The sequence below is a fragment of the Pelecanus crispus genome, chromosome 3 (assembly GCF_030463565.1).
Source record: "Pelecanus crispus isolate bPelCri1 chromosome 3, bPelCri1.pri, whole genome shotgun sequence".
Lineage (NCBI taxonomy): Eukaryota > Metazoa > Chordata > Aves > Pelecaniformes > Pelecanidae > Pelecanus > Pelecanus crispus.
Window position 1 is genome coordinate 122,551,977 of NC_134645.1, and position 25,036 is coordinate 122,577,012.

The 25,036-nt window shown below is 38.5% G+C and overlaps 1 protein-coding gene across 1 annotated transcript; it reads left to right on the forward strand.

Moving 5' to 3' along the window:
• The first annotated feature begins 18,818 nt into the window (after positions 1-18,818).
• Positions 18,819-24,776, forward strand: TDRD15 (tudor domain containing 15). The gene has a single exon (XM_075708505.1). It carries the CDS (start codon positions 18,831-18,833, stop codon positions 24,774-24,776), a length of 5,946 nt encoding a protein of 1,981 aa, XP_075564620.1. The 5' UTR covers positions 18,819-18,830.
• The last annotated feature ends 260 nt before the right edge of the window (positions 24,777-25,036 follow it).

The following is a 25,036-nucleotide window of genomic DNA, read 5'->3' on the forward strand; positions in this document are numbered from 1 at the left end:
TAATAATATACAAAGCAAGTGATGCACAATGCAATTGCTCACCACCTGCCGACCGATACACAGACAGTTCCCGAGCAGCGATCGCTGCTCCCCAGCCAACCCCCCCCAGATTCTATACTGAGCATGACATCATATAGTATGGAATAGCCCTTTGGGGCAGTTTGGATCAACTGTTCTGGCTGTGCCCCCTCCCAGTTTCTTGTGCACCTGGCAGAGCACAGGAAGCTGAAAAGTCCTTGACTAGCATAAGCACTGCTTAGCAACAACTAAACCATCTAAACCATCAGTGTGTTATCAACATTCTTCTCACACTAAATCCAAAACACAGCACTATGCCTGCTACTAGGAAGAAAATAAACTCTATCCCAGCTGAAACCAGAACAATTAGTTACTGCTGCAGTGGAATATATTTGGGCATGACCTTACTGTAGCATCACCTAATATGCTTTCCGAAAATGAAAATAACAATATTTCTAGAAGACTTCTGCCTATTCTGCATGTTTATTGACAGCATATCTTTGCATTCCTAGAAATAGACAAAAAACATTAACAGAAATCCTTTTATTCCTGATATAGTTACAACTTCTAAAATTGTCTTGAAGTCTTCCAAACATGGTTTTCTCCTTATGTTTTTTACTTTCCTTATAACGTTTCTTCACTGTCTAACCTGTTAAATCCATTCCTGCCAGTTTCTCCTTTCTGCATATTTGATCCCATTGCATTTGTCCCCCCTTATATTTTCAGTCCAGTGTCACCGTATTTTGGTTTTCCAGGACCTAGTATACTATCAAAATAATGTCAGTTACCACTAGCACTCTCCTATCTAAATTTGTAATTAATTGGCTCATCATTGTTCCCTAATTTTAAGATGTTATGAGGATGCTTTAATACTGGTGGAATGATGTCTCCATTTTGCTCATGTTGAAACCTCCATAAAAGTACAGCTTGCTTTCTTCTCCTTAAGCAGTCTAAAGAAGAGAAACAGATGGGCTATTATTTTAAGCTCCACTGACAGTAGAAGCTGTGTGGAAGGCAGCCATAGTCACTGTCATGGTTAGATGAAGACAGCTCATGCTGAAGACAAAGGGCTGTAACAACCTTATGGGACTATTTATCTGGTCTGCTTCTACTGCCTCCACTTCTCTCAGGTCTCACAGAAACAGCAGGCTGGATGTGCCCGCAGTAGTGGCCAGCTTTTACCTACTGTTTATTGGAGGTGGTTGACATTCTCTTTCCAGTCACGTGATAGGCATGCAGGTAGTCTGAAGATTAATGAGGTACTGAGACACTAGCAACTGAAGATGAGACACAGAAATGCTGTCATCTGAACAGTTCACACAGACTTCTGCCTGTCTTCACCTAGATTTTCAACTGAGCTGATGGAAGCCCTCTACTCCCAGTCACCATCTTTCTAAGTTGCTCTTTTGGCATAGGCAGGTAGATTATGGGCAATGAATATGTGCCTGTGCTATACAGCCGTGGTGCAGTGCAGTTCATAACAAAAATGTGCTGTTTCAGAGAAGCACTCAGAAATAACACTGGCCATGCAGTGGTTTTATGTGTTTGCAGTACCTCTGATCATGTGACAGAAAAGAAATGACATCATATATCTGGGGATACTAGGGGAAGAAGTATCTGATCATGACATTTACGCACTACACAATCAGAACAGTCATCCGCAAGCATTCCTTGTCACTTGCTACAGAGCTGTTGGCAGCACAGAGATAAGGTTATTATTGCTTCATCTACAAAATGTGGCTCCCTCTGCTTTTGCCTGATGTTCTCTATTGTCCAAAAAATAACAACCCACTAACTTTAACCTGCCCAAGTTTCAGTAATATCAACCGATTAAATTCAGCTCCTTTCATTATTCTGACTCCTGGAATTAATACTGGCAATTAAATATGTAGGCCAAGAAATCTGGCATTAGTAGGATAAACTGCATGAATAAGGAGTACTCACATACGTAAGGATGGGGTCATGACATCAATGTGTAAATTTTTTACGGCAACACCTGTTTTTGAGCTCCGTGATACCCAGTTGTGACAAAACAGAAATACTGTGTTGTATTAATAGGAATTATTTAGCAGTCTGGGACTTGGACCAGTGCTCTTGGTAAGCAAAGAAATCAAATTAAATGAATGATAAAAGACAGTATCTATATCTCTGACCCAGAAAAATAAAAATTAAAATTAGTGGTTACCAAGGCCAAGGAAGGTAACAGATGTAATTAATGGCATCACTAATTGAATGGTAATAATCTACAAGCAATAGCAACACAGCAATCTTCAAGATAAATTCAGGATTTGCAATTTCTAGATACGCACAATTTCTAGCGTGAGTTAGCTCAAATAGTTACAGCGTATTGTTTACCAAATTCAAGGGACAGTCTCCCAAGTTTTAAGGTGCTGTTTTGCAGATTGAACAATCTTTATTTATTCTGCTTTATCATTAGATCAGGTATACTGTTTATCTTCAGTGATTCACTCCCTGAAATTACCATGACTGACTTAATTTATTGATTCCAATGAAAGGTTCATGTGAGAAGTCTTATAAGCTAGCATAATTACCCTTTAGCCTATTTTCTGCAGACCTGTTTGTGAAGCTTGTCTGCAAAATGATTTAAATGATTTTTTTTTTCTTCTTACCTTTCAGGTTTGTTTGCAAGGACCTTTTTCTCAAGTCACTGTTTCATCAGGTGTTAGATCACTCTTGAAATGTGGCCTCATTCCATCTGGGCAAACAGACTGAATTAGAGGACATTAAGTTTCACCATCTCCTATGAAGGAAAAATAAAACAATCAGATAAATATATACTTCAGGAGCAGCTATGAACTTCTTATACAATGAGATTTTCCTAGAGCAGGCATTCTTAGGAGATGCCAATTATCAACTCTTCTTCAATTCTGAAGTAGATGGAAACAAAGGTTGTGCCAGGAGAGGTTTAGATTGGATATTAGGAAAAATTTCTTCACCAAAAGGGTTATTAAGCATTGGAACAGGCTGCCCAGGGAAGTGGTTGAGTCACCATCCCTGGAGGTATTTAAAAGAAATGTAGAGGTGGCACTTAGGGACCTGGTTTAGTGGTGGACTTGGCAATGTTAGGTTTACAGTTAGACATGATGATCTTGAAGGTCTTTTCCAACCTAAATGATTCTATAAAGATGCAGAGTTGGATCTGCCCATCCCAAGGTTGCTTTTAGTTTGATAGAAAATTACAGCTACTGCTTTACATGGTACTAAGTATCACTTGTGGTTAATTCTATACGAATTTTTCCTATCCAAGGTGAAACAAAGGTTTTGAGACACAATTTCAACTCAGCTCATGTAGGTGGAAGCCTTGTGAGATGAACCGATCTTAAGAGAACCACTGGTATCACAGCACTGCCCTACCCCTCATTCAGCACTTAAGTCAGATTTCTGATTCAACTCCAAGTATAATTAGATTTTTTTGATATATCTTAAAACTCGAAATGAAAAGAAATTTATCAGGACTGGGCTGTCTGCCCACCTGTGATTTTGAAGGCATCTATGGAAATACTCTTATTCTAAGGCAGATAATGTGGCAAATAAATGTTAAGTTTGATGTGGCACTGTAAAGAGACAAAATATTAGCCTGCTTAAAAAGAACTGAGAAAAGATACCATGAAGATAGTTTGGCATTTAAATGCAAAATAGGCAGGATTTATTTGCTTAAGAGAGAAATCTAGAAAGTCTATACAACCTCAAAACTTATTATGTTGTGAAGTTTTATGCAACTTCAAAATCTGTATCAGTACATTATGTACATTTTGGTCCTGAAATTTCCTGATCTCACTGTAAGGATCAAAGCAAAGGACAAAGGCAGATCAGGACAGAGTTTTAAATGAGTCTCAGAAGTTAATGTAGTATTAATTGGTAATGAAAATTTAAAACTGGAACAAAAATCCTACTCAGGCTATTCTTTTATTTCGCAGAAAATTTCCCCAATCTGTTAAAGCTCTTAGCAACTTTCTGGATTGTAAAGAAGAGTTATTTTTCATATTTGTATTTGTTTTTCAGTTTTTAGTAATGTTTAATTGCTCCCAAATAAGTATTTGTTGTGTTGTTTTTTTTTTTTTTCCTGGGGGCAGGGCAAGTCCCAAAAATGCCAAGATTGTTAAGAAAAACATCGATCTTCAAAACCATATTTTTCACTGAAACAATCTTTGGATCCAACTATTTTTTCTTATTGTTTTACACATTTGTGAATACTGAAACTCAAAGAACCTAGTACATACTTTGACCTTCAGTCTAGCTATTTTGTGAGAATTCACAGCAGCTTTTCTCTGATGTACATTGACACTGCAACTGAAGGTGTGACTGCAGTGGAGAATGGTTTAAGCAAGCATCAAATACATTATTTGAAGACTGCAGATGTCAGAGCAGGATAGCAACTAAGGTATACGCCTAAGGTCCTCAATGTGATTGCACAATCCATGGTGAAGTCTGTGCAATTGCCTCCTTCCTGCTGTTTACCCATGGTAGCCAGTTCAAAGCTACTACGTTTATAGACTCACTTATATTCAATACATATCTATATTCTGATTTTTATTTTGCCAGATATGTACTCCCAGTGGTATATAGTTCTTGAATAATTTTATATTTTGTCAATTACTTATATTTTTGCCTTTTAAGGCTTGACTATTCTTGCTACAAAAGATTCCTGATAAGATCTTTTAGAGGTATTGCACATTGTGTAACTCCTGGGGGGGGGGGGGGGGTGGAGCGGGCAACGATAAGAATTATTCAAAGCAAACACTTTAGGGCTCAGATCAACAGATAATGCTCAATTTCAGACCACACTGACCTGTTCAGCTGAAAGATCGCTCTGACACAGAATGCATGAAAGAAAACGAATCAATTCCGTGAACCACTATGACCATTTGGATGAATGTGACCCTCAGGCTCCTCCTACCTTTTCCAGTCCCCTGCATTATCCCATGTAACAAAGAAAATTGGAGTAACAACCTGTCCGCTAAGCTTCAAATCGATTTTGTTTGGACAAAATGGAAATTGCTTGCTTTCTTCTAATAGGGATGTGCTCTCTGCAGAAGCGGAGGATACTGAGTAATTTCTACTTTTAATAACCCTTCTTTTACATTAGGGAAGTCACAATGTAGTTTTTCCAATGCAGTATCTAGAAAAGTCACTGTGTACCCTTTTCAGTGGGAATGAAGTCAGGTTCTTAGAAATCCACACACAGAGGCTACATCTCTGCCCCAGATGTGCCAAACAGGATCTGCAATTATTCTGTGCCCCTTCACTCAGCTGGTATAATCCAGTTGCACCCTCATCATTAAACATCCTTAGTCTCCAAAACAAGGTGACTGCATCCAAACCTTCTACTGTAAAATAGTCCCTGACCCAAGATGAGTCTGTAATCATGCCCAGGACATTTTTGAAAGAGTGCTTGTTGACTTATGACAAAACCATGCCAAGTAGTACTGTATACATAAGAATTGTCTCCCTTTTTCTCAAATCTTACATAAAAGTCAGACCTGCCACTGAAAAAAAAAAAAAAAAAAAATCCAAATTCAGTGGTAAATCTGTTACTGACTTCCATAAAGGTAGATTTTCCTCTTTATTTTGAAAGTAACATATGTGCAAATTTCATAAAACATTATCTAAATTTAGCCTTGAGATAACTTAATATTAAAACATAGTAGAGGTAATGAAGTATTCCTTCTGTTTGTTTATGTCTTGTTTTTAATTGACAAAGTTCTATCTATAGATTATGGAACTTGATGCATGAATTAACAGGTAACATCTTACGAAGACTGTTAGGGGTCAATTGTGACTTCCATATTGGAAATCTACTAAGGATTTAACAACTTGCTTCACAAACACTAACATTTGATTAAACTCGAACTGGAAAAAGAGCATTAGAGCTTAATTTAATTTTTATTTTTATGTTAACTTAGTTAAATCATTTATTCACTTTTTAACCTACAAGAACTGTCTGAAGCATAAACTTCAGTTTCACAGTAGCATTCTTTGGGAAATAAGATATTCAGTAAAGATTCAGGATTATAGTACTTACATATAAGACTCATTAAGTATAAAATATTTCTAATTTGTCATCTTAAAGTTTCCATATGAACATTATAATGTTACGTTCATCCTCAAAAAAGGAAAATATCACAGCAATTATCCATGATAATTTGAAGGAGTTAGACCTGAAAATCTACACTTGTAATAAACACAGTCCTCCTTTTCCTACACAGATTAAGTATCATTAAGTTGTGTGCTAATTTACAAATGCATTGACCAAGAGAACTACACAATGTAGTTTCTATTAACTGGGAGCTCTTAATAAAGTTGATAACATACTGCAATCAAAACCAGGAAACCCCCTTCTCACAAACCTCACTTAAAAACCAGACAAAAAAGGTATACTAAAATTATAAATACTACCATATTTTCTCTCTCATGGAGGTATGTTTTGTAAAGGTGTTATAAAAGTGTAAGTTTCCTTTAACTGATAAGTAATTGCAACTATACATTTAATTTGACATTCTTTATTTGCTATGTTTTGAAGAAAAAAAGAATTTCATTGTTCCATACATGCAAATATCAAGTAGGGTAAAGATACTTTATTTTGCACCAAAAAACTTCATATCTGAACATTTCAGCAAGGACAGCAGAAGGAAAAAAACATCCTCAAACCAAACATGAAGCCTGTAAACTAAGAACAGAGTCACATGCAAGACAGCTGGTGAAAGCAACAAGGAGATCCCTTTCTATGACATGGCCCTATTTTCAAAAGCATTCAGGTTTTACACTAATTATCAGTACTGTATTTTCTTCACACAAGAAGAAAGAAAAAAAGTCTCACCACATTAAGTATTTCAAGGTAAGATCATGCATTACATAAAACATGAGTACAAGCACTTTGGTGATATGTATGTTCAGCAGTATGTGAGAATTAGAGAGTTAATTTCATTTTGGGCACACATGGGTTGTACATGAGTGGCACATAACTGCCCCTTGGAAATGCACTCATTTTGAAGATGACTGGTTGTCTCAGTATTTGGAATCTATTCTCAACATACAAGTGAAACACTTTGCTAACATCCAGTAATGCCTTATGACTTCTTAGTTTAGCACATTCCCTGTTATCATATAAAGAGATCTATATAGGAAAAAAAGTATTGTTATAAGAATTTATATAAATCCATAGGGTAATATTTGGAACCATGTTTATTCAGCCTTTTCAGCCATTGCTTTAGATGTTGCTGTTCTGAAACCAAGGTACGATGCACTGGTAAACCTCACAGCACATCTGTGTAGAGCGTAAGGGACTAGGTTTTGCACTAAGGCAGTTGAGCTGGTACCAAAAACCTACTATGTACAAGGCCTGAGTATGTTTTACATGGCTTACACTGTAAGTAGAAGTAAAGTATATGAAGCAGAAATCTCCACCTGCCCAGAAATACCACTTTACATGACAGAGAAGGGAAAAATTAAGAGTAGACTGAATGCTGGGAAAAGAGCTTAGCACAAAGTCTGGATCGGGAGGTGCGACTTACATAATTTCCTGAATGTGGCCAAGCTCTGGGTCAAGCGGGAATGAATTTCAATTGAAAAATCATGCTACTGAGTACGTTCTATCTTTCAATTGTGGCACTGTCACCTTTGGAGTCTTGATCCTATAATCAAATTCACAGATGAAAAAACCAATGAAACACTGACAGGCACATGGATGCACTTGTGCAAGTCTGACTGTGCAAGCAGATCCTTAAAGTGAAAACTACCTATGTATCATTTTTGCTTTAGGGGACCTGAGAATCAAAACCAATCTGCAGCACAAACAATGAAAAGCCAAACAGATACTGAAAATCCTTCTGTTTTTTACTTTACACACAGTATTAGTAACACGTGTAATACTTTTCTTGTTGCTTAAATATATGGAGTGAAATCCTCACCCCAGTGATTTCAATGGGAGTTTTGCCATTGACTTCAGTAAGGACAAAATTTTCTCCTAGTGCTGGTGTGATTTTCAGCCTGTCTTTGCCCCTTTAATACATGTGATGACAAAATCCTGTACTTCAACTCCAAGGATGGATCAGCACCTTGCAGTAATTAAAATTGCTGTACTATATCTTACTTTTCCAGTATATTGTCTGAAAGACCGTAGCACAGAAATACTTTTGCTTTAGGCTGTATAAATAGCTAAAATTTACCAGAAATAGTAGTTTTAAGTTATTTGAACTTAAAATCTATTTCTAAACTCATCTCTCAATGGATGAAATTATGTATGCAGATAATCTCAGTACACAGCAAACTTCCTCTACCCATCTTAAGATAGGATTCGGTCATTCATTAAAAACAGAACTAGTGCTAAAGGCCACACACATACATATGAACATCTGACAGTGCTAGTATGAAAGAACAGGTTGTGCTGAAAGTATGAAAAGCAAGCATATGTTGTAATGAGCATTGCTATTGTTTGCACTGTGATTTCAAATTTCATACAAATGGCCAATGACAAACACCAGAAAAAAGTTATAAAGAACTCATTCTGTTTGTAAACAGAGACAAGATGTAAAATATTTAACAAGATAGATATAATGATTAACACTGAAGTCTAACATTGTAAAGGCTTTTAAGAAAAAACAAACAAACATGGGACTAGCTTAAACCATGGATGTCAGCTTCGAAAAGATGCTGAGCACTGCTACAGTGGGAAATAGAGATTTTCAACATTCCTAAATAGAAAGGTCTTTTACAGATTATAAACCTGAACTATAAGATGGAGAAACTTAAGCAACCAAAGTCTTTTTCTTTTCCAACATATGTTTTTATGTTTAAATGAAAATGGTGCATAGAGATTCCAGGTAAGACTACATTCCTTAAACATTATGCATCCAGTGGACACATGCATAGACACTGTCTGAGCAAAAAAAAATTATTTTGTTGAGAGTGTGGGAAGTTTGATTTTTACTTGAATGTGTAAAATTCACAAACAGGTTTGCTACGATGTTAAGTGACTATGAATTAAGGCCATACAAGTGCCACATTTGCATAATCCAAAATGTGTACCTCTGCAGACACCCACAGTGTTCATCAACCTCTGCAAGAGGCTGAGGCTTGCTCTTCACATACAGCTTGTAGGGTTGGTGCCAAACTTAGTTAATTGATATGGACCATAGAAACAAATAATGTTAAAAACCTATTAGATCATTCAGTTTGTCTCTTCAGAGACAACCAGATGATTTAACAAGTCTTTTTCTGCCTCTTAGTTCCTGTGATTTCATGACTCACAATTGAATTAGGTCACCCGCCATCACTACACGTAATAGTTCCTTCCACCACTCATCAGAAATATTATTCAGTATTTCCAACAACAGAATTGCCACTGCATATACAACTTCGTTTTCCCCCTCAGAATAAATTAATCTCAGAATCAAAAAAAACCACCCACGCAAACTTTTTGATCTGTAGATCTTTAGAAATACAGTATTTGCTATGCAAAATGGAACTATTTGAATCTAAAGAATTGAAATTATTAAAGTTCTATTCTGCAGATGGGTACTCCTTTTCCTGTATGGTAATTCAGCCTCTCCATCAGCCCTACTCTTCCACTGCCATGCTGAAGAACTGGGAATTTACCCACAGAATGCCTAAGTCTAGCTTCCCTCTGGGTGCTTTTACATTAGTTTTAGTTTAGAACAGGAGGTGAATCACCCTACCATTCCCACTTACCCTGCTTTGATCAGCACTGCAGACCTATTCCACCACTAATACCGGCTCTGTATCTGCACAGCTGTACTGGTATGGTGTAGTCCATACGGCAAAACTCATCTATTTTGGGACACCCCTATTAGCAGAAATTCTACCTTCTGCTTTGTCCTACTGTTTAACAAGAAGTCTCAAGTTGTTCTTTCACCTGTAAAATGGGCATATATTCTCTTTGCTCTGACACTTAGTGACACTGAAATGTGCAATGTGTATTTTAGGAAGCAACAATAACTATTGTCTACTGGTGAAAGTACTTTGTAAAAGCTGTTTCTACCCTCTCCTTTTCATATGTAAGCTGCCAAGTTAATAACTAATTTCATATTAACATAATATATCTGATAGTAACATAATTAAAAAAAAATATAGTGGTGGTAAGATTGACATATGATCTAGTAAAATATTTGAAATATAGTTTTCACTGTGTATTGAGTAAATAGATACTGTAAATAGATTGAAAATATTTCAAGAGTTAGTTCAGGTTACCTGAAAACACTTAAAGTGGTTTCAGATGGTGTGATTAATATGATGACCCTTCGAGTGAAACCCTACAGCACATGCACCCTCATATTTCATTACAGGTCAGACTGCATTAATCGCTCCTGCGCTCCTTCCTTCTACTTAAGTAACCCAAGCATCTTTCCAAGCATCCAGCTGAATTTGTGGTTGTTCCTGCCACCTAGTGGCTGTTGCTCAAGTTAAAAACAAACTAAACACATTGAGTACACACTTTCAAAGACAAAATAGGAAAAAAGCGCACAAACTTTTGTTTTCAGATGACTATTTTGAGTCCCGTTGTTTTTCAAGTTTGTTGACTACTACAAAGACAAGCAAACCTTTTGGACTGACTTCAGAGGAAAAAAAAATAAAAAAAGTGTCATACAGACTTGTAGTGTGAAAGGTTCTGAAGAGACACTGATTTTTTTCAGGAAAAGCTAATAGAATGATGTGATTATTTTTATATCCCCTACTTCTAACATAAATGTAATAATTTAAACAATAAATCTGGGCTTACCTAAGCTGGAAAAAAATTACCCATTTATTGTGGGATTTATCTTAGCTAGAGGTGCTTTCACTCTTCATTTTTAAGAAATTTGGAAAGTCCTGTATTTCTGCTGTTGCCACTCACTCGTATTTGTGTTACATACATCTTCCCTTTCAAAGCTATATATTTAAAAGACAAGCACAAATGCTGTTACAAGGAATGCTGCAATGCCTTTAGAAGAGCAGTTTGATTACATGCAATAAAAAAAAATGTTTCTGGCAATCAAAAAACCACTGGTGTATTTTCAGCTTTGCACAAGACAAGCTGGAGAGGGATGGAACTAAGCCATGGGGCCCATACCCTTTAGCATGTCATGACCTAATCAAATCCCACAGGAGGCAATTTCAAATGACTTTGTTATGACAGACTGACCTTCCTAAAAATGAAAAAGTGTTAACAGTTATCTATTTTAGTAACAGTTTTATGATATTAATACTCAGAAACAATCTTAGCAATACTAAGGACAGATCCCAGAGCAGTTGTGGGGATTAAAAGCAGTTATGCTTTCTACATAATTGTTCGTGAAAGTCAGGTGCTTCAGAATGGGATTCATTCCAGTCAGCACACAGTGCATAGAACTAGCATCATGAGCATTCAGCTATTTAGTTACCCAGGAAGGGAACATTAAGGAGAAGACTAAGTCCTAAATTCTTCTCTGTTCCTTCATTGCCATGGTTTAACCCCAGCTGGCAACTAAGCCCCACACAGCTGCTCGATCACTCCCCCTCCCTGGTGGGATGGGGGGAGAGAATCAGAAGAGTAAATGTGAGAAAACTCGTGGGTTGAGATAAAGACAGTTTAATAGGTAAAGCAAAAGCCACACATGCATGCAAAGCAAAACAAGGAATTCATTCACTCCTTCCCATTGGCAGGCAGGTGTTCAGTCATCTCCAGGAAAGTAGGGCTCCATCATCCATAATGGTTACTTGGGAAGACAAATGCCAGCCCTCCGAATGTGTCCCCCACCCCTTCCTCCTTCTTCCCCCAGCTTTATATGCTGCACATGATGCCATATGGTGTGGAATAGCATAGAATCACAGAATGCTTTGGGTTGGAAGGGACCTTTAGAGGTCATCCAGCCCAACCCCCCTGCAGTGAGCAGGGACAGCTTTAACCAGATCAGGGTGCTCAGAGCCCCGTCCAACCTGACCTGGAATGTTGCCAGGGATGGGGCCTCTACCACCTCTCTGGGCAACCTGTGCCAGTGCTTCACCACCCTCATTGTAAAAAATTTTTTCCTTATATCCAGTCTGTAGAATCGTAGAATGCTTTGGGTTGGAAGGGACCTTTAGAGGGGTCAGCTGTCCTGGCTGTGTCCCCTCCCAGCTTCTTGTGCACCCCCAGCCTGCTTGCTGGCACAGTGGGGTGAGAGGCAGAAAAGGCCTTGACGCCGTGCAAGCACTGCCTAGCAATAACGAAAACGTCCCTGTGTTATCAACACTGTTTTCAGCACAAATCTAAAACATAGCCCCATACTAGCTACCATGAAGAAAATTAACTCTACCCCAGCCAAAACCAGCACATAATCCCATCTTCTTGTAATCTGTACCCATTGCTTTCCTTTGAAGTAGCTGGTTACCTGATCTCTGCCCGCCCTGGCCAAGGAATTCAGTAAGGCTCACTTTTATTTTAAAACTCAAACAGAACAGAAGATGCTGATAACTCCTCTCTTCTTTTTATAGGGCATCCTACTGATTGCAGTGTTTCTCTGTTTCTTTCCCCACTGCTCACATCAAAGTAAATACATATTTACCACCTGCCAAGAATACTTTAAGAAGGCTGGAGACTACTTTGGTGTTTAGACTGGGAGATAAATGTCCATGTCAACCAAAAGCCATCCTTTGGGTAATATGTTTCAGTATCCCCCTTAGTTTTTACAACAAAGGATAGCTTTGTCTTACATTCCCTCCCCTCACAATCAATTTTTGATAAGTGTTGGAAGTTACCTATAATTGCGATTAGTTATTCATTACCTGATTTCAACACAGGTGCTCGCCCACACAGTGCTATGTTCTACTCCTGGCAGATAGCTGGCAGTAGAGCTTCGTTTACGATGTTCTGTTAAACTGTAGTAGAAGAATACTTTTACTTTCTTTATACTACACTTGAATCTGTAAGGAAAACTAGTATACATTCCTAGTATCTATTCATATCCACAGGATCTCTCACATGGAAGTGTGCTGAAAGTACTCAAACTCAGAAACAGACCATCATCTCTTACAGAATAAAAATGGGTATAAACAGCCACTTCATTCCATGAGCACACAAGGCTTTTTTTACTGAAAAGTTTTAGGTTTTCATTAACTATTTTAAGGCATATACAAGAGTCATAGCAAAATTTTCCTGATGAGAAAACATTCCTGAGTGGACATACAGAAACATATTTCTGAACACATTTAGTACCACCTTATTCAGTAGTTTGATATAGACAAAAAAAACCAACTTGAGGCTCACTTTAGGAGTTTTGTCTTAGTGAAGATTTGTTAAGAGAGTAAAGCCTCACACATCAAAATTCTGTTTTAGTTGTATTTTATTTCTGCCAATGGAAAATAAACAAACTTACAAGAGTGTGTTAACCTTCCATACTGGAAAAAACAACAAAAATATTTAATGCCTTCCTCACAATAACAACAAGGAAGGAATACATAGCTTTTGGTGGGAATAACAGCAACACAAAATTTGTAAAGATCAGTAAAATGGAAAAGATGAAAACCCAGAGTTGGTTGTACTACTTAGTAAACAAAGCTGGGAAAACCCCTTGAGATTTAGCACTAATCAGTGTGGAACATGTAGTTTCATCAATATTTTAAAACATTTGCCATTCAAATGTAAACACTGAATAGGTTTTGCAAGTTTGCTGAAGTACACTATAGGGATGTTCTGGGACATTGCCAACATCACTATTTCTGCTTCTGGCTGTTATGTGCTTCCTGAACACTTACAATTGCCTATAGTGACTCTCCACGCCTCAAATGTTATTGGAGGAGCTCCCTTCTGAGATTTGGCAGTGCTTTATGCATACCTGACACTTTCCAATGTAGATACCAAGCCGGAGGGGGTGGGGTGCGGTAGAATCATACAACTCTTGAGCAAACCAAACGCCTACCAAAAACCCCATACTATGTCAGAAAAGACATAATTCCTTCACTGGCTGAAATGATGTAAATTGCAAAGAAATTCTGTAACAAAGGCACGAAGAAAAGAAAAGCTCTTCTTTCCTGCCAGAAAAAGGGGAGGAAGCTCCAGCATCCAGTCATCCCTGACAGATAGTCTGGGCACGCCTTTTGTTGTGCCTTCCCTCCCCACTCCATAGTAGCACGGCTTCATACAACAGGGACACGCTGTATTCCACCACACATAAATGCCCATGGTTAAGGCACACTGCAAGGAAGTAGTACGCAGTTTTTAAACTCGCTCATAATGCAAGAATCTGTTTCTGACTGCTCTAACCATAAGATTATTATATTACAGCTGCCATCACTGCTGTAATTTGAGTAGGAAAAAATGTAGATCTAGCACGCTGCCTTCAGGAGTGAATTTTGGATTGTACTCAGAACAGGACTGACTTCAGCCTAAATTACAGGGAAAAACATAGCCATACCCCACATCCCTTTGTAATATCAGTACTCATAAACTCAAGACTGCTCCTTATCTAGTACCCGACTCTTCTGAATTGCCATTCTGAGGCAGGCAGCACTCTCCCTTCACACTGTAGAGGATGCCAAGATGACTACCTTGGGTTCTAATTTCAGTCTGAGGTTTTAATCTTCCAAGAATGTAACTTCTTTAAAAGATTTGGTCTTACCTTTCCTCTCATTTATAAATAAGTCCATTCTTACATAACCCTGCCTAATTAGACTAATGGTGTTTCTATGGATGTGAAATCTGATCATCTAACACCAAGCAAAACTACATAAATAGATCTAGTCAGAGCTTCAAAACACCTTAGAAAAGGGAAAATTTCAGTTTTCATCAGTCTATTACCATTATGGAAGAAAGTAAACAACTTTATAGTTCAGAATGAGTACATATTCTTATTTTCTGTTAAAGTAGTAAACAGACTGGGCAAAACTCTGTCTTCCAAAGTAATTTGCCAGTAGTGGAATCATGTTGGCCAATATAAGAATGCAAGAATAAACCAGGCATTTTGTCCAGAAATATAAGGCTAAAGGTGCATCACTGATAGACCTGTACCACCTTTGTTCCGAGGTTAGCTCTTACAAAAAAAGCTTAAACATGACGAACATTACTGCTTACATGCAAAATTAAATTCAGAAGTCCTGTAAATTTAAGGGCTAATTCAAGTAGGTTTGATACCACTTGAAACGTAGATTATCCAGACTTCAATGTAGTAGCTGTATTTGGACATTACTACTATCTCTAAGTTGCAAAAGCAACTTTTCTCTCAACTTTGCAAAGCATAACTATGATGCAGCAATCCTGATGAGTAGAAAAAAGTAAAAATTGAAGGTAAAGCCTTAGAAATTATTATACACATATGAACCCATTCAAAAGAGTGAAATCAGTTATAGATGTACCAGCATCTATTGATATTTGTAGGACTATACTTCATACCAAGTTTCTCTGTTGTGACCACCTCACTAAGCTTACATTCTTAAGTTTAAAAAAAAAAAAAAATTACTCCTCCCCCAAAAGAAAAAAAAAAGCCAGACTTGTATGCAAAAACAAGTGGGGCAGCACTTTGCACCCTGTTAAGATGTACTCCTCCCAGCCTGAAGAATTTCTTCCTGATCATGGGAAAGAGTAAGAGCTCCCAAATCCTCTGCAGATAGCTCCAGAAGATCCAGTTTCCCAAAGGCACCTTTTCTAAAGCTAAGAGACCGCCATGTAAGTAACAAACAGCTGCAAAGGGCAAACATAAAAAGCAAAACAAACACCCACAAACACACCCACAAACACACCCACAAAACCCAACAAAAAAAGCACAACTCTAAAAGAAAAGCGAACTAGACCGGACTACCCACAACGCGGAAAGGCGATACCCCCGCCCCTATCCCAGCCCAAGCGCTTCGCCCTCCTCCCCTCAGCCCAAGATGGAGGCGGCACCTCTGCCCCTGGGCCGCGCCGATTGGCTGGGCGCTCCCGCCAATCAACCTTAAGCCTCATTCGCCAGCGAAGAGGCGTTTAAGGCTGCGGTGGTGTTACGGCGCACGCGCCTTGCCGAGCGGCGTGAGCGCGCTGGGGTTTGCGCCGCCATTTTGTCAGTGCGCGGTGGTCGTGGATGGGTGGGTGGTTGGCGGGCGGGCTGGCTCGCTCGCTCGCTCGCTCGCTCGCTCGCTCGGTGTCGGGGTGGTGCAAAATGATCGCGCTCTGGCGGTTATGGCTCTGACACGTCGCTTTCGCGGTTGTGAGCGTTAAGGAAGCTGCTGCTCAAGGCTGGTGGTCTTCACTTTCGGGTCTCGCCGGGCGGCGGCGGCGGCAGCGTCTCCCCGCCAGTCCGCGCGGTGTTGGGTGGAGCCCGGCCCTGCGCTCGGCTCCTCTCAGGCGAGCGCTGCCTGGGGCGTCGAACGGCGCCGGTCAGAGCTGCCGCTTTGGAGGGTGGTGCAGGTACCTTACGCTGCCGCTTGTGTCCTGCATTTGGTTGCATTTAAAAGCCCTGTTGTGCTGTAAGCTTGTTTGTATGGTAATAGTGCATGATAAAACACAGATTTTGATAGCTGAAGCATTGCAAGCAAAAACAAATGGGTGACTGTTCTTGCTTTGAAAGTTGGTGGTAGATTATCTGTGTAGTGTTCTTCTGACTGGTGTGTTTTTTCAGCTGCAGTGAAGAAACAATGGTCTTACCATGGTTCTAGGAAGGCAGATTAAGTTTTATAGTTTTGGTTTTTGAAATCTTAACATTGTAATTAAACTGGGGATGAGGAACTCTTCCAGGATGTGTTTGTTGGGCAGGAGGAGGATTTGAGAAGTACTACAAGAATTTAGTTTACGTTTATTTTTCTAACAATTTTTCTATCATGTTCCGTTGTACAGAGATGCAGAGTTGTCAATAAGAAGGCAGAGGTTTATAAAGGTCTGTTCTGCATGAATTAAGTCCGAACTAGTATATAGGTGAGTAAAAACCAGAAGGTTGTTTTGTAAACTGTAGAAATGTGACTGTATCAGCGTGATGCTGTTATTTGGGCTGTGACAATGGGCAATCAAATGTTGATGCACAAATTTTTTTCATTTGTTATGTGTTTCTGCGACCAGGGGTTTGTTTCAATGGAAAAAAAAACAAAGAGGTGCCCAAAGCATCAGTGGTGCACCTTCAAAAGTTTGATTCTCTTTAACAATCAGGTTTTTCTTCCAGGCAGGCAGAACCCTTTCCTGAAGTCTGTTTTCTTTCACTAAAACCCCCTAGAATTTAGCTTTCTATTTTATTACCTGGAGAAGTGAAAAACAGGGGGGCTTGTTTAAGAAGTTATTTGTCAAATCTGGATTTGGTACTGCTTTTATTGGGAGGTTTTTTTTGGTGGCTGGTGGTTTTGGGATTCATTGGTGGGGGTTTTTTTGTTTGGTAGTTTTGGGGTTTTTTTGAGAATTCATGTATCCTTCCTTCTCCTGCCCGAGATGTTCTGGTAAGCTTTACAGTAGGAGGGCTCACTTATTTATTAATTTTTTTTTTCGGTGGAACTAGAATGATAGGGATTAATATTTACTCTGAAGACAGATTGTGTGATCGCTAGCTACTTTATGTATACTTGTGATAAAAAATATCATGGCAGTTCTGTTGAAGATTTTTTGCAGGCTGAGGAAACTCTTGTTCAGTTGTAGCTGAAAGTGAAACTTTCATTTTTTTGTTCATTATGTAAATTCATCAATTTACATAAAAATTCATAAATCAAGCATATGCTTTGTCCAGCCTGTCTTTGTGTGTTTATCCACTGTCTTTGCATTTGATAGATGTTGTCTGCCCCTGATTACTTTGTTAGAACACCCGTTTATTTCATAGAATTGCTTGATTAAATTATGGTCATGTACAACCTTTTTAAACAATGTGAAATCACAGATCCATTGACAGATCTGAAGGTAACTGGAAGTTGATCTTGAAGACCAGGTTGTAGCTGAAGGTCAGAGAAGTATCTGAAGGGTTTGAAGATAGTTAAACTGTCAGAATTGGAGTGTTGAGACAGTACAAAACACACCTGGCACAATTGTTAGTTGATTGGCAGTGCAGAAATGTTGGACGTAGATAATGTGTTCTGTATGTCCTTGCAATTATGAAAAACTTAAAATATGCTACAGCTATACCTGATAGTGTACAGATAGCCAGATTAAGTAAACAGTAAAGCACAGAGCTATGAGGTGTCATTGCTTTGAAGTGATTTACACAGAAGAAGCAGGGTGAGAATCCTTGGTCATTGACATATTAAAAAGAAAGAGGCTGGAAATACTTTTGCAGGTAAACTCTCCTTGTAACTGTAAGTCCAGTGCAATGAAACACTGAATTGGGTCTCCTTTGGAGAGATTTGCAGTTAAATTCACTGAATGTAAATAACATTTATGAGATGAGCAGAGATTGTATAAATTACATGAAGTGCTTTCCACTCTTGTTTTCTTTTAGCAGAAATACTTTTATTTGAGAAGGAATACAGTTATCTTCCTGGTCATCTGTCCTGTCCTGTTCTGCGTCCCTGCATGTTGACGTCATGTTGTTATGCCCCCCCCCCCCCCCCCCCCCAAGTTTTCTGATACAATCTCTAATTCTCTGTGTTATTCTGAGGACAGCTTTCTGATGACGAATTATTCTCAAGTGGTAAAATTAGTCTAGCCACAAGAGCAAGTCCAGAGGTACTTCTTTTCAGATGTTATCTGAACATGTCTTTACAAAGAGAATTGTGTCAAGTGTATCCCAGTTGCATAAAACATGATGTTGTTAAATGTTTAGTACACATTTTAACCAGAAGTGTGATAATATGCTATTAAAGCATTTTGGAAACAAATTTCCTGTGAGGAATTAGTTGACAAAGAAAACGTATGGAAAATTATCAGGCTGATCTTACTCCTTTTCTTTGCAGACAGAATGGAATATCTGACTCCCTCACCAAACATAGTAGATATGAATCTGAAGATAACTCATATCGAATGCCATCCTGAGTGCTTGGTTATAGTGTTCAAGGCTCGATACAAGGCAGGATGTGAGCTTGACTATTACATACTACAAAATGAAATACAACGTGTATTCAAAGTAAAAGATAATGTTTACATTGGTGGATCTTGCTTGGTGGAAGACATGGAAGGAAAATGGCATAGAGGAAGAGTTCTGGAAAAGAGAGAGAATATCTGTGAGGCTTTTCTTATAGACACTGGGCAAGTGCTAGTGGTTGAGGAAACTCATCTTGCTTCTGCTTGTGATGAATTGTTTCAACTGCCTCCAAAGGTGGTTTTGGGTGTTTTTGCAAGCATACTTCCTCTTGGAGAAAAATGGGGTCCAAAAGCCATTAACTATTTTTCATCTCTGGTAGGATTACAGATTGCAGGTCATGTGAAAGCTGTTACACCATACCAACTGTTTATTCTAGAAGTACCAAAGATCATTAGCGATGTTCTTGAACTGCAGTTAGGAAAATTTATTGATGGAGATTCATTTTGTCTTATTGTAGAAACGTTAAGAGTGTTTCCCCAAGAAATGCTTTGTAAGAGAGTGCCACAATTGTTGCAACAGAAGTATCCAGTCAAGGAATTGCTTACTTTCAGTAATTCTGAGAAACCAACAGATTTTTGGCCAGTTCCAGATGATCTCTTTCCACGTCTACCTGTTGGCAGTAAAGAAAATGTAAAAGTAACTGTTGCAGTAAGCCCAAATAAATTTTACTGTCAGGTACAGAAATGGCAGAAAGAACTGGAAGATTTGACAGGAGCTATGCATTTGTACTATGAAGCTATCAGTACAGAAAATAATACATCTTTTGATAGTTTCGGGCTACTCTGTGCTGCTAAAAGGCAAAACGGACAGTGGCATAGAGGAGTGATAAAACAGCTTCTCTCTGACCATGTGGAAATCTGGTTTATGGATTTTGGCAATATTGAAGCTGTGCCATCTAGTTGCGTTCAGAAGCTTAAAGTAGAGTTCATGGCATTACCAATGACTTCATTTCCATGTGCGCTGTCTTGTTTTGGTAGACAGGATGAAACAGTAATAAAAATTCAGCTGGAAGAACTTATACAGGCCTTGATAGGACAAACTTCTGTGTGTGTCCATGTTGATCTGTTCGATGATGTTAAACGCTTGTATTACATTACACTGCAAAATCAAAATCTTAGAATTAATGCTAAGCATCCAGAAAACCTGAATGAGGCAGCTGCATCATGTGTCTCACTTCTGGAAACAAACATCAGGAGTATTGCAGTAAACTGCAAACCATGTGATGAGAGATACAGTTCATTTAACAATTGTACTGGAAGGAAACATACAAAAAACTGCTTACCTGAATGGGATATTTCTTTGTCAAGCCACTGCAAAAGAGTAGAAATGCAAATGAATTCTTTCCATACTGCTTATGTGGTATATGTTATAAATCCATCTAACTTCTGGGTTCAGACATGTGAATATCAGAATGAATTTCAAGCCTTGATGAAAAATATTGCAGATGCATATAACCGATGTGGAGCTGATGAAATGGTCCTTAAAAACCCAGAACCTGGATTTCTGTGCTGTGCCCGGTATAGCAAAGACATGCATTATTATCGGGGTGTTGTCATTGAAGTGCTTCATGTAAATATTACTGTTTATTTTTTGGACTTTGGAAATACAGATACAGTACCCTGTTATGATGTGAAAATGTTGCTTCCTGCGTTTTCTGATTTACCAGCTTTAGCTATGTGTTGTGCACTTGCTTGTACGTTTCCTGTTGATGATGTGTGGGTTAAAAAGGAAACTGATTTCTTCAAAGAGGTTGTGCTTAACAAAGTACTCCGGCTTCATGTCATTGGAAAGCAAAACAACAAGTATATTGTTAATGCACGGTATAAGAGTGGTTTGCAGCAAGATGTTGCCACATGTATGGTTCAAGCTGGATACGCTGAATACTGGGGTAAGACACCAGATTCTGTTCGAAATTTGGGAAAAAAAAGTCAAGCCCTGAATCCCCACAAATTAAAAAAAAAAAAAGTAAATGCACAGAGCATCTGTAATATTCATAAAAATAAGGTATCTGGAAATAGAGAGTTAGTTCAGAAGGAAAAGTCATTAAGGGTGCCTTCGGTACTAAGAGAATCTGTTGTGCTGTCCTGTTTTGGAAAAGGTGGTATCTCTAAAAGCTGTAAATCAGTACAGGAGAAAAAGTTATTTTATAAAGAGTTTGTGTTTAAACCAGGAGCTGTTTTTGAAGTGGTGTGTTCTTACATTGTTTCCCCCACAGATTTTTCATGTCAGTTGCAAAGTAAGCTGCCAGAGCTAAATAATTTAATGGAACAAATTCAGGCTTACTATAAAGACCATACCTGTCCTTACAAAACTGGACAGGTTGCCTGTGTTGTTAAACGTCCCAAAGATGGGAAGTGGTACAGAGCAACTGTTGTGCAGCAGGTGTCCACAAATGAAGTTGATGTGGTTTTTGTAGACTATGGTTATCGGGAAAGAGTTTTACTTCAAGATCTTCAAGCTGTTCTTCCAGATTTCCTGATTCTGGAAAGTCAAGCATTTCGATGTGGACTTAAAAATGTACCCTTACAGACTGACTCACTTAATTGGTCTGAAAAAGTGCGTAGACATTTTGAAGACTTTATTTCTGCTTCTAGAGGACCACTGACTTGCACAGTTTATGCTCTTATTCTTGTAAGTCCCAACTGTTTATGTAATGTAATTGACTTACAGACTCCATTTGTTAGTACAGAGGAATTCCTCAGAGAATGTGGTGTCACCCAGTCTGAATATATTGGTCTGAGGAACCTTGCATCTTTGGGTTCCCTGTACAGTTTTTGCTACTCGTCATTTAATATAAAAGTTGGAAGTGAGGAGGAGGTTTATATAACTCACATACGGAGTCCTTCAAATTTCTATTGTCAGCTTAATCGAAACACTGAAACTATAGAGGCATTGATGAAGAAGGTTAGCGTCATAAGTAAAATGTCAAATAATGCGAAATGTGATACCAGCAGTACGCGATTATGTGTAGCCAGATATTTTGAAGATGGTCTCTTTTATAGAGCTTTGGCTTTTCCTGTGGAATCGACATCTTACCTGTGTGCTGACTTTGTGGATTTTGGAAATAAGAATATAGTAGAGAGAGACCAGTTGATGCCTATTCCAGACTCTGCCACTGACTTAATATTCACGCCCATGCAAGCTATTAAATGCTGTCTGTCAGATCTTAAGGAGACAAAAATTCCAGCAAGAGTTGCTAGATGGTTTGAGGAAGCATTCCTTGGTAAACTGCTGAAAGCTGTAATTGTATCCAGAGAATCAGATGGACAGATTGTTGTGGAGTTGTATGATGGACAGCTCAAAGTAAGTGAGAAAATCAAAGAAAAAATATTGGAAGAATTGGCACCGAAAAATTATATGGAACAATTTGTTGGAGGTAATGAAGGAGTTGTATGTCACATGGAAGATGACAAAGAAATGAAAGTAACACTTAAAAATCCTGAAAGAGTTAAATTGAAAACTGAAGTGAAATGCCAAGTAAATGATAAGTATTATCAGACAGATATTGGAGAAAATTGTGGAGATGAAGGGCAAACTACATGTAGCACACAGAAGTTGTGTAGTGGGTCCTCAAAACCGCTAACTTTACAGGACAGTCAAGACCTAGGTTTTAGAAATACCGTTGCTACTGTTCTGGAGCACAAAGAGGAACCTCTGGTTGGAGAGCCTGCTTCTCACTCACTCTGTGATCCTGCTTCAGATTCAAAGGAAATAACTGTAAATGCTCTCTCTGAATCTCACAATGAAAGACTAAATTATACAGGTCAGCAGGAAAGGAGTAACGAAAATATACCTAAATTAATCAGTCTTCCTCAACGTGATATTCAGGTGAATTCTGAAGTAGCAGGGTATATTTCTCATATGAATAGTCCATCAAGTTTCTATGTTCAGCTTGCAGAGGATGAAAACTTAATAATACAACTAGCAGAAGAATTAAATGAAAGCATGGTGAATGTAGATCGTGAAAATTGCTTAGATGAGCTCATGGTAGGGGATCTCATTGTAGCGGAATATGACACTGATTGTTTTTACTATAGAGCAGTTATTAAAACTCTGCAGTCAGGAAACTTCTTTGAGGTGGAGTTCATTGACTATGGTAATGCAGCAGTTGTAAGCCTTTCAGAAATCTGTAGGATTCAGAAGAAGTTCTTAACTTTGCCAAGGCTCAGTGTTCATTGTTTCCTTAGCAGAGTAAAAACTGTTCCTGATGAAAGCTGGACTAATGAAAGTACTTCCTATTTTGTAAGCAAAATAAATAACAAGCCAGTCACTTGCAAGTTCTTACAGCAACATGGAGAGCAGTGGGAAATAGATGTAATTTGTGATGGAAGGTCAATGTCTAATGACCTTCTGCAGAAAAAAGGCAGGAGAAGGTGGCAAAACACACCAATACATAATCAAGAAAACAGGCCAAAGCAAATACTGGTTACAAATGGTAATCCTCCAGATAGAAAGTCTAGGAATGGTTTAGGTGGTCAAAGTAAAACTAAGGCTGTTAAGATGAAAAATACTTTCAAAACACCCTTAAATGTCCTTCCTCAAGGTCTAAATTCTGGACAGGTAGAAGGAGCAGAAGTAACTAATATTTCAGAGAGTGGAGAATTTCATGTACAGTTACTTAGAAATTTGCAAATATTACGGCAGTTAAATGTAATGCTTGTCAGAGAAGCACAAAGAAGTGATTTGCTTGGAGTGGATGACATTGAAGAAGGATTGGAATGTATGACAAAATCTGAAAGGAACTTGAAGTGGTATCGATCAAAAGTGGTAAAGAAATTTGTCAGGGAGAAGTTAATGCTAGTTTTTTTCATCGATTATGGCAAGCATGAGGTGGTGTCCTTAAATAATGCAAAGATGCTCAGTGACAAAATTAAAAGTATTCCTAAACAAGCTGTGTTTTGTAAATGGGTTTGGCTTAAAAAACTGAAGAAAACTCAGTTTGTCCATGTAGTAAATGCACTCCTGGATTGTGAAATACGGATCTTGTTTTTGAGATATTTGGAATCCTCTCATATCTGGGAAGTAGATATTTTAGTAGGGGAAATTCTGCTTCAGGAGTATTTGAACCAGCTCTTAAGTCATTGTCGGACTACTGTTGGACCAGGAAAATCCAGTAATACAGACTGTAAGGAGTTTGAGACATCATTCAAGATAAATTCAGTCATGTGGATGCTGCTGCAGAGTGGCAGAAGGTATCCTGGGTTTGCAACTGCAGTTAGTGATCCTTCAAACTTCTGCATCCAGTTTGAAGTCTTATTTGACTGCATGAAAGACTTGTCTTTGCTGCTCTCTGACCTTCCTGACCACTTGCCAGCTTTGCCAGAAGAACTTGTGGCTCCTGGTGCTAGCTGCTTGATCAAGTTTGGGCTGGAAGCACAGTGGAACAGAGCAGAAGTTAGTGAAGTAACAAGCCAGTCTGTTGTTCTTACATTTATTGATTATGGCTTTCTGAAGAGCATCCCTTATTCTGATATCCATAAACTTAAAGTTATTCCAGAAAGTCTATCTGTCTTACCACGCCTGGCACACTCTTGCTCTTTACATGATACAGTTCCGGCCAAGGGGGAATACTGGAGTGATGAAGCTAAACTTCTGTTTCAGAAGCTTCTTAGTAAACCGGGTCTGATATTTCATTTTAAACACTATGGCTCTGAAATGAAATTAGAGGTGGATGTTCTGTATGAGGAGAAGAATCTAGCTCAAACCTTAATTGCTGCTGGCCATGCAGTCTCTTCTAGAAGTAGGTGCTGCCTCATTCCAGTTGGCAGAATTAAATTGGGAGAAACAGATTTGCAGCCTAAGTGTCCCAATTCTAGTTACTAGCTTCCCTTTGTGAACCAGATCATAATTATGACACGAGCTCTTACTTTGCTGAAAGAAAGCAAGCAAAGTAGTCAAACTACTGTATCTGAAGCATGGCGCTGTCTGTGATAAAGTTTAAAATAAGGAAGTCGGGTATAGTGGGTGCTGGAATGTCATTGACAAAAGGTACACATTCATATAACACTGAAAGAAAAGAAAAACTGCAGAAGATGGACAATACTGTGAAGAAATTGGGGTTTGTTTTCAGCATTGTGATGATA

Coding starts and splice junctions, on each gene's coding strand:
- TDRD15 (XM_075708505.1), top strand. CDS start 18,831: ATGGAATATCTGACTCCCTCACCAAACATAGTAGATATGAATCTGAAG.